General features: G+C 44.5%; 1 protein-coding gene across 8 annotated transcripts in view; it reads left to right on the top strand.

The window, feature by feature from the left end:
- Positions 1-8,423: 8,423 nt before the first annotated feature.
- Positions 8,424-10,398, top strand: part of SLC15A2 (solute carrier family 15 member 2) — a 136,629-nt gene continuing 134,654 nt past the window's right edge. For 6 of the 8 annotated variants that reach the window (XM_074911526.1, XM_074911525.1, XM_074911520.1 and 3 more), the window contains exon 1: positions 8,424-8,811. In XM_074911526.1, coding sequence (XP_074767627.1) covers positions 8,680-8,811 — 132 coding nt within the window. In that variant the 5' untranslated portion in view covers positions 8,424-8,679. Of the gene's footprint in view, positions 8,812-9,814; positions 9,920-10,398 lie in introns of those variants that run through there. The other 2 variants (XM_074911524.1, XM_074911522.1) reach the window with 2 other exon arrangements.

The following is a 10,398-nucleotide window of genomic DNA, read 5'->3' as shown; positions in this document are numbered from 1 at the left end:
ATCTGCCTGACCCTTGGTAGGTCAGTGGAGGGAGCTGGCTGAGGAGGATCTGATTAACATCTCAATGGAAATGACAGTCCCTAGAATGCAGAAGGTTGTATCATATCTGTCTGTGCTTGCATCTGGGAGAGGTCACTGCTGGAAATCTGAGATCAATCTGGATTAGATCTGTGAGTTTTTTTATCAGAACAGAGGTATTTTGGGGATTTACATGTTCTCTGTCCCTGGCAGCTTGCCCTGATGAAATACTGATTACACAAGGCAATCTAACTTAAGCTGTAGCCAAAAAATCAGCTGTGGGCTGGGAATATGGTGAGAATACCTTCTCGGCGGTGGCAGAGATTTTAAATTGTGCAGTGCATTATGTCTTCTGACTCAGAGGAGCTTACAAAGAGTAAAACAATCAGACTGTTACTGTGGGTGCATGGAAAAAACTGGAAAAGCTGAAATTAATGCCTTCCCTGAGATTCTTCTAGTTCTGTAGCTGGATTAATGAATTAAACCATTTGTGCCAGATATACAGCAGATTAGTGCTGCTTGACTCTTGTTTTATGGCCAGCAGAGTTAAGGCTAGGAAACCTGAAATATGTGCTCAAGGCTCCTGACAAGTAGCATAGACAGAACTGAACCCCAGAGTCCTGTCCTGCTGCCACATGCTGTAGCCATGCCCCCTCTTCCACTGCCCCATAGACCCCCTGGTGCCAGGCATCCCTGTGAGCTGGCTGCAAGGAATAGTTACAGGATTCCTGCTTGCTCATTACCAGCTGCCTTTTGCTGAAGGAGAAGCTAGCAGTGAGTAAAAGCAGGTTTTTACTCCAGAGCTGGGTGAGAGAGGGTGTGGGACTTGCCACCAGAAAGGAGCTACTGGCCAGCTGAGGGGTCAGCACATAAAGAGGAAGCTCCCAAGGCAGCATCTAACTCAGAGGCTGGAAGTGAGCATGGAGAGGGGGGCAGTGCACCCAAGGGATGACTGAAACGCTGCATGCGACTGTCTTTCAGCATTCCTCCAGACCCAAGGCTGCTGCAAACTGCAATGTCTTCAATAGCTGAGCTATCCCTCAGAGCCTGTGGCAGAATAAATCAGTAGCTGTTTTTTCTTTGCTGTGATAATACTGCAGGCAGGGCAGCTTAATGGATAGACTGCTAGGCTAGCATGCAAGAGGTTTCAGCAGAATTTGCCTTCATCAGGATGGTACTTCCATCTTTTGCTCATCTCTGAAATGAAGATACTGATACCTGCTCAGTGAAATTCCCTGAGACCTGCTGCCAAAAGGCACTGTCAGATCCTGCTTCTGATACCATCAGGAAGAAAATGTTCTTGCGACACCAAACAGTCCTCAAGCACTTTTTCCAAACTTCTGCCACACCACATCCATCTTTCTTTCAGCTGCGGGGACCTCCTGCTGCCTTGCTCCAAGAAGGGTATGACCCAGCCACAGCCCCAGGCAAGTGGACTGGGTAAACCTTCAGGTTTTTCTGTTTCCAGGTGCTGTCTGTTATTCAGAGGTTTTGAACAGAGAGCCTGAGTTAGACCTGAGCCAGACAGCTGTGGTATTGGGTTTCTGAGGGACTACATACCTTGTTTGTTAGGGGCATAAAAAAGACATTCAGAATTGATGACTTCCACCCTCATGAGTCAAGCAGCACTAAGTGTGTTAGGAACTGAGCTCACATGCCCTTGTACACGTTCCCTTGACTCTCCTTGACTTTTTTTTTCAGCGCACTCTGTTGCTGACTTCACATACCTATGTGAACAGTAAACCTAGTTATTGTTTTAACTAGGGACTGTCTCTAAGAAGTGGGCAGCATTCCTAAACTGCTTTAAATTGTTATAAAGGGGAAACATAGGCCAAGCAGGAAGTGCAGAACACAGAAACATTACAGGAACTGGACATATTCCCATGGGTCCAGGTTGCCTGGGCACCTGGATGTCCTTTTTCTGTCTTGAACTTACTGAAACCAATGCTACCAGTCAGCTCAGAGTCAGTGTATGGTACCTTATCCCATAGCATCAAGTACAACTTAGAACTGGAGGGGAAAATAGCAGGAAAGGAATTCAGGAGGTCATTTAGCCTATCTCCTTACTGATAGCCTGAATAGTTATTATTGCTGATTTTCTGTGCAATAACTTAAGCCTTCCTTTCTTACTTATTTGCTTACTGTTAATCAGTGGTCTGTTTCAAAAGACCACAAGTCTTATTCTGGAGACAACTGCCAATTTTTGCAGTGGTTTTGTGATACTCCCATCTTGAGGGCCTAGAAAGTAGTTTAATTTTGTGGTTGCATTTTGTTTGTACTGGGTTTTCTCCATTTCCTGCCTCAGCTGATCAGCTTTATCTTTCCCTGTGTTTTGCTTGAACATTCCCTTCAATGAAGAGAAAAATCCTAGTTTCTCCATGCTATGACAGCCTCTTTAAAAGTTGTTTGGAAATAAAAGCCCTTTGCCTATGTGTTGGGTTTTTTTCCCCCTAATCTTCTAACAGAAGTCACAAGCATTACCAAGTAAAGCTTTTTATTCTTCCCAACAACTATTCTCCCTCCAGCTTTTCTTTTCTATTGCATTGTCTGGCCTGTAGTGCCTATACTTCTTTTCTGCTTGTTTTTCATAGTGCTTGCCCAGAGTCTCATACTGCTAGCTTTGCCATGCTGTGCTTTGTACTTATCTATGGTACATCTTCTTATAATATGACTAACACCCCCTGGATGCTGGCCATACATCCTACACTCTGGATTTAAATCCTTCTTACCATCTCTTTACTTTAATATATCATGTGTGAATAGCCTGCCCTTTCAAGCCATAATTAAAGTTTTGCTTCAATCCTCCTTTCACAAGCCACTTAGTTACAATTTACCATCACCTTTTGTGAGTTGTTTGTCCTGTTGTTCTTTCTTTCACTTCAGACTGTGTATTACTTGTTGCTCGATCAAATGACTCAATACCTGTAGGAATTTATTCTTCATTTAGTTTTGGAATCTGTGATTGGCTTAGGCTGCTCACTATCGTACATAGAAGTAGCTATTGCTGCATGCTTCTCCTCACAGTAAAGTTCAGATGTCTCTCAGTGCATCTTTTTAGTCCTCCTGACCAGTTCCCCTGGGACAACCTTTGTTCAGCTAATATCATCAGGAACTGCATACTTCTTTGTAGCCTTGACTGTATTCTGTGTGTTGAGGTGGTGATGAGAGATATGGGGCCATGGAGCAGGTGGGACTAGGATTTTGGTGTGATGAGGAGGGAAAGGATGCAGGTGGCTTCAGGGCCATGATGTGTGGTGATGGAGACCCCATATGGCTCTACTGATGAATACACAGAATGTCATTGTGAGCCATTTCTGTATCTGCAGAGGCGATGCCTTAGAACCTCTCTGAAAGAAATTTCTAGCAGTTTAGAGGAGGTCATGGGGGAAAGCAGAAAGGAATAAACAGCAGAAGTGTGGTCGAACAAATGTTGATCCTCCTTCAGGTAACCTATGACTTCAAGGTGAAAAAGGATCTGGGAGAACGGCATGTCGATGTTATGTCTGCATTCCTGTGTGGCACATGAAGAACCAGAAACTGAAGTCAGTCTGTCAAAAGGTGATGAAATGCTGTGTCTTCTCACAACCTCAACTACTAAAAGACATGTACAGTTAAGGCCAGCTCTGTAGCTGGTGTACAGTGTCAAGTTTGGATTTATGGCCAGCTGTAGATCCCGTCTAGTCACAGGTCCAGTCCCTGCCCTCATCCAGAAGTAATAACTCTATTGATAGATATTGTAGCTGCAGGGCGAAGTGATTGATCGTGAATATCCATGAAAGATGCCATGCAGCCTTACAGGCTGTATTTAAGGAGAACGGCAGATTCCCTATGACATTTGGGAGCTGAGCAGACAGGACTTCAGAACAAAAATAAATGAAAGTTTAACTCTTTTATTGGTAACTGAAGGACTGTTGTTGTGAAGTAAAACATTAACAACAGGGTGAAAGCGAGCCAGGATTGCTCAACGGCGTTCATCTTCAGGCTCAACAGAGCTGGGGTCATGCAATGCGCAGGAAGCAGCAGACATGGCAGAGGGGGATGGCATGCTGCAGGCTGCAAAGGAAACCCAAGCTGGTGAGACAATCTTTAAAAAGATTTATTCTTGCTAATCACAGAAGAAACTGAAGGCAAAAAGGCACCAGGAGACATGAGAAATTTCTCTGATTGCTACAGGTTGACTAGAGACCAGATGACAGGCTCTTAAATACGGATTAGGTACTTGATATTGTTAGTGGTATTAATCTAAATAACTTTACAATTTTCAGTCTATAAGGGCTGGTGAACAGAGCAGAGATGCATGTCTGGAGACTGGTATATTTTCCTGGTTGTTCAAGTGATTTGATAAAGCATATTCTTGAATTACTTTAAAGTATGAGAGAAGTTTGTAGGCAATGGAAACCAGTCTTGATCTGTCTAAATCAGTTAAGCCATGCTCTTTCCTGTAATCAAAGAATTGGAGAAAGTAAGCCAGAAGAGACCTGGAGAGCTTATCTTGCCATCCAGAGCCAGATCATTAAGCCTAAAGTGTTGCTGGCACACATTCATCTAGCTTCTTGTAACCTTATCTTGGAAAGAAAGAGGAGAGAAATACAGATATAGTAAAAGGGCTATGAAAGTGTGGCCAGTGTAGATGAATTCAAAGTAAGAGTCATAAGAAACCAGTGTGGCTGAGCTGAAAACCAAGAAGGGATTGTACCACAAGATGAATGCAGATAAAAATGAAAATATCAGTTGAGTATAAACAGATTAATGTGCATAGTACAGGAAACAGTGAGAATGTGAGGATTGTAAATGCAAAGGGAAAATGCAGATTGTCTTCCTGTGGATTTGGGAACCAGAAAAAATTAAATGATGAACTGAAAGTCACAGAAAAATGTATTCATGGGAACTTCTGGCTATGCAAGGCATCTGGTAGCTGAATATTACATTTAGGCATGAATCATCCTGCATTTTCCCCACTTGCATAAAGGATAACTCAGAAAATAAGAAATTTTACAGAAAGCAGTCCTTGCTTTCACGCTTACCAGTTGAAGTTGTTTAGCACTTGATTTTCATAGAAATTCAGGAGGACATCTCATCCATCTGCCTGCTCTGGGACAGGACCCGATATTTAGCCGGTCCCTAAGATGTTCTTATATTGGACTTCAGGGATTGCCTGAACCCCACAGCCCCAGCCATGCCATCTCTGTTCCAGTGCCCACATGTCCTTGCAGAAAGGGAATTTAGCCCAAAGCATCCCCCAATCTTCTTTACTGAAAATAAAGTTATTTTTCTCATCTCATCCTCGATGCAAATGGAGAATATTTGGTCTCTGTGGCTGCTTTGCCTGCCAATGGGTAGGGTTAGCATTTAGTAGTCTTCCCTGAATATCATATTTTTCATTCCAGAGCTGCAAAATGGTTTCTCCCATTTAGCAACATCATTTTGAATTCATACCTTGTTTTCCCCCAGGCTTCTCCATCCTGGTTTTAGACACAAACATGAGCAGCGTAATGGCTGTGCTGATGTTCTCTTTGCTCACGGAAAAGCTGAGGACCTGTGTGTTTCACTACCTCCTAGTCTGATGGAGAATCATTGATAGCTACTCTGAGAGGGATTTCCCGGTTGCCCACTATATGGGTATTTCATCCAGACCCTCTTTTCCTTGTGAGACATTAGAGACACTAGAGTTAGGATGTATCACATCCACAGCTGCTCTAGCTGCTTTGCCACTTACCCTGTTGCCAAAGGATAAAGCAGTTTGGTTTGAGAGCATTTTTTCCCATCCAAAATGGCTGGCTTGTAATCCTTATTCTCCTTTTGGTGCTTAGAAGGGATTATGCAATCAGGTATCTCTCTGGTTGGAGGGACATGCCTGGGTTGTCCTAACCTGCCTTTTTTAAGTCAGTGATGGTGCTTGTCCTGCTTCTGCCCTTCACAAGGGAAGTGGTTCAATACTACCTTTAGCGCTTGAAGGTGAACTTCATCTGGCTCTAATGATCTGAGCATGTTTGAGGTTTCCAGTATTCTTTAAGCAGTTTTTGTTTCATTTCACCCATTTTCCTACTGGTTCATTTTAATGGTGTTATGTGTCTTGTTGCAATTTAGTTTTTTAGTGAAGACAAATAAAAAGGACACAACTTTTCTGTCTTCTCTGGATGAACTTTTGTTTGCTCGTTTTCTAGTTTAAATAACAGACTTTCATTTTCCTTCCACTTTCTCCAATATTGACAGCATTTCTAACACCTTTTCTTTCTGCCTTTTGTGTCCCCCTACTAGCTGTAATTCATTTTGTGCCTTAGCTTTGCAGCCTCTATTGCTCCATGCTTGATCTGTTTGTTTATACTTGTCTTCAGAAATGCCGCCTTATTTCCATTTGTGGTACAATTCCTTCCTTATTTTCAGCCTGGCCACACAGGTCTCCTTTTATTGAGTCTTACTCGGAATTCATTTGTATCTGAGGTGCTTGCAAATTCATTCTCCTTAACTTCTTCTTGCTGTTTGTCATGAGTTACCATTTATTACCAGATATTTGAATTCCTTTTCTCTCTTTCTGTCTGAGAAGACCTTCTGGCAGCTAATGGCCTAAACAGCTCTGCAGCGTATTTGACAAGTAGTATGTTAATCCCACTGACTGATATGGTTTTTCATGCTAGTATTAAAAAAAAAAAAAAAAAAAAAAAATCATTTAGCTTATGTGATGCATGGGGCGGTTTACACACAGAGCAAATACAGCTGCAGGATGCTGAAAATATTAGGGCATCACATTGCAGCAGTGTGGCAGCCCTGCACAAGGGATGGTGAAACCTTTTCTGTCTCTCTTTTGTATTACACCTTTAATAACTTGCTGCTGTGTTTGCTCTGCTTGCCTGTGCATGGCAGAATACAGCAGGTCTCTACTGGGAGTTGTCTAGAGATACTTGAGGCAGTAAGAGATACCACCAGAGGGTTCAGAAATATTCCTGCTGCCCCTAGAACAGGGTCAGACTTGCAGGACACAAGAGTATGTGCTAACCTGGGGTGCAGGAAATAGGGCCAACGTGCGTGCGTCCTGTTCCTTGCACTGTCCCCAGTGTTGGGTATGCTTTTGAATCACTCTTGCCCATGAAATGGGTGTGACAAACCCTAGTTCCCTGAGGCTGTTCATGGTGCCCAAGAAATGATCCAGGTGAAAAACAAGGTTGCGCAGGTGTGCGAATCACTGGGAGGGCTGAAGATGAGGAGCTGGTCTGTGGCAGTACAGAGGAGGTACCAAACTGTTGTGTTGCCACAGCTGTAGCAGAAAAAGGGGATAAAATGTGTAGACCCCTCTGGCCTCATCTGAAGTTCAGGGTTCATGTTTAGCTGCCCAGTTAGCAGGAGGGAAACGGGACCCCTGGGGATCTTCAGAGGAAGCAATGCCAGAGCACATGAGGGAATGTGGAGAGCAATTAGGTTTCCTCTGTGCACTCTGTCACATCTGAGTCCCTTATCGAAGTGTTCTCTATGGCTCCTTAGCAATAACTGAAGCCAGATTAAGTATCTGTGGTGTGAGCAAAGGCCTCTTTCCTAATTTGTCAACTGCAAATCTGGTTCCTGTGATACCCAAGCACTAGTAGTGACTTGGTACTGGAGCTAGGGATGAGTTTATGGAGACTCCTTGTACCAACTGCAGATTCTGGCTGTGGTCTGTACTTTTGCTGATAAGAGAAGGGAGAAATATTTGGGAAAATTGTTTGAACATTCGCCTTTTAAAGAAGCCAGATGTAAGGGGAAGAAAAAAACCCCTTCACTGTGCCAAGAAAACTGCAGAGCCGCAGTCACTGAGGATGGTTTATGGGAAGGTTGTGAATTTTGCTCTGTAATTGCAACTGGCACTGAAAGAATACTGATGAAGAGCTCCTCTATTCCCATGGGCATGGAAGGAGGGACAACAGGGTACCTGCAGGGACCTGAGCCCACATAGTTGCAGGGGGAATCCAGGGGTTCCCAGCACAGTGTAGGATGCATTTGCCACATGAGACCTGAGGTGGCCTTTTGGATAATAGGAAGTAGAGACGGGATTTGGGGTTGCTCCTGGGTGCTGGCTGTGCGCTCCGGGTCAGACTGTCCCGTAGGAAAAGGCAAGGTCATTCCAGGGAATTGGTGCAGAAATGAACCCTGGGTCACTTTGCTCCTGAGACAGCAAAGAGATGATTTAACACAAGTGCAGGCATCCGTGACATCCAGTGTCTGAGGGCTTGGTGTGATGAGCATTTTAGTAGTTATGACTTGGGATAAATGTGTGGCTTTTCAGTGAAATAAGATCCCTGCAGATAAACCTGTCATTACCACATCGGGAGGGAGATGCACGCTCTGCTCCTAAATCCGCAGGCTGTAGGGGTATCTGGGACCTGGGATTTTAGTCAGCTCACATCTGTTCAGCATACAGTGCTGTACTGGGCTGGTGCACGTACAATAGCTGGGGACATGCCAAGCAAATAGGAGGTCTATGCCATGAAGTGCTGACAGTCGCAGCCTGTGATGATGGAAGCTGCATTCCCTGACTCTTCTTGAACTCTGGAGTTGTCTTTCCTGGTAGCATCTCCCTCCCCTTTCTGCTCTGGCTGCACAAATGTGCTCAATTAGGGTTAACTCAAACTGAATCAAACTTCATGCCTGAGGTTGGAAATCTTCCCAGTCAACTCACCACAGCCACATAGCATGGTGGGAGACAAGGCGAGAGGGGAGATGAACGCTTTTCAGAGAAACGAATCCAAGGAAACTTTGTTCACTTTTATTTCTGCAGGAGATGATCCCCCCAAAGGAGATTTCCCTGTTCAGAAAAAATCCCCGGTGAGTGTTACAGCTGGTTTCCTTTTCTTTGCTTTCTGCTTAGCTTGCTCTAAACATTGCAAGATCTCTCTGTTCTTTCCTCTGTTGTGCTCTGGCTAGAGACAAACACCCTTTCTTGCAGAGGGTTGAAATAAGCATTAACAACTCAAGGCAAAAATCCCTCCACTAACCTGATTAAGTTAAGAAAGCACAGCTTAAAGGGAAAAAAAATGAACTGTCTGAATGTTTGGGAAAAAGGGTAAGGGTTTTGACTGCTGCCTTTTTCCTGAACACTACTTTCCTTGTGAGAAAGGACTTCTCTGAAGTGGAGAGGGATGTCGTGCGTGGGAGGGAGGGAGTTGACCTCTGCATTTGCTTGGTTTCATGAAACCCACCAGGGAAGGGTCCCCAGATGCTGCAAAGCAGAAGGAAGGACAGGAACTGAGGACAGGCCACTGATGTGTGTTACAGAGCCCAACTGTAGTGCCAGAGCCTCAGGTTTACATCCTTGGCTCTGATTTAAAGCCAGATTCACGTGAATATTTTGTTGCCTGACAGCTTTGATGTTTGTGCAGGTTTTCCGGCTAATTCTGCTCGAGTGCTTGACTCGTAAAAAACTGTATACTGTATTAGCTTCAGGGGAACAGGGCTTTGACTTGCAGGACAATGTGGTAATACTTGCTCTTAATGCTCACAGTCATGTCATTAGCAAGCCAACTATTTAACTTGTAATTTTAAATACTGTGCAGACATTAACTACTGGATATCCAGAGCTCCTGGGAAATACTAATCTTTGTCCCATTTTGCAGCTAGTCAGCAAGAAGAAGAGGTGAAAACAAATGTCTCCTGTAGCTGGCACTTTAAATGACCTTTCTTTTTTCCAAAGACACAGAATATCAACTTCCACAGTATCTTTAAGAGTGCCATAATCCCGCAGATCCCAGGCTTACAGTGGTAGCTAAACACAGCAGACTATCTGTGCGCTCATGAATCCAGGCTTAGCCTCTTTGCTTTTGCTGGGGCTCTCTGCTGAGCAAGGTCCTCCTCCGCGAAAGCGAGCAAACTGCATCTGGCTCTCCACATGGATGAAAGCTGCCCACTTTTGGATGTCCAGGCAGGCCACAGGCAGGTCAGTGATACAGCGGAGAGAATACATGAGGGTTTCTGCATGTGCTGATGCATTTCATGACATACAAGCCAGATGGAAGTACCACTGCTTGTAAGTCATTGCTCTGTGTTTGTAAGCACTTACTCAGGGTCCTGGCTCAGGCGCTTGGGGAGGTTTAGCTTGCAGGTCACCACCTCCTGCTCTCCTTTCTCTGCTTGCCCCTGCTCATCTGTAGGAGGTGCCCATCCTAGAGCAGGAGTGGCTGAAATGGGTCAGTGCCAGGTTTTCTGTCACTGCAGGTCATAGCGTGGCGTGTGATACCTTAAACCGCTGCAGCTAAATCCAGCAGGGCTTGTGCATCGGGTGCGGAGTGGTGAGTTCAGGCAGCAGGGTTGCCGACACCTGGCCATCTGGGTTTGAACAGTCATGCTCTGCATCGCCATCAAATGTTATTAAATCTCATGAGTACTGATAGTGAGGTCTGTGAAAGAGGGGAAGAA

Source organism: Athene noctua, chromosome 7 (assembly GCF_965140245.1).
Source record: "Athene noctua chromosome 7, bAthNoc1.hap1.1, whole genome shotgun sequence".
Taxonomy (NCBI): domain Eukaryota; kingdom Metazoa; phylum Chordata; class Aves; order Strigiformes; family Strigidae; genus Athene; species Athene noctua.
Note: the sequence above shows the minus strand (reverse complement) of the source record. Positions and strands in the feature narration are given on the sequence as shown.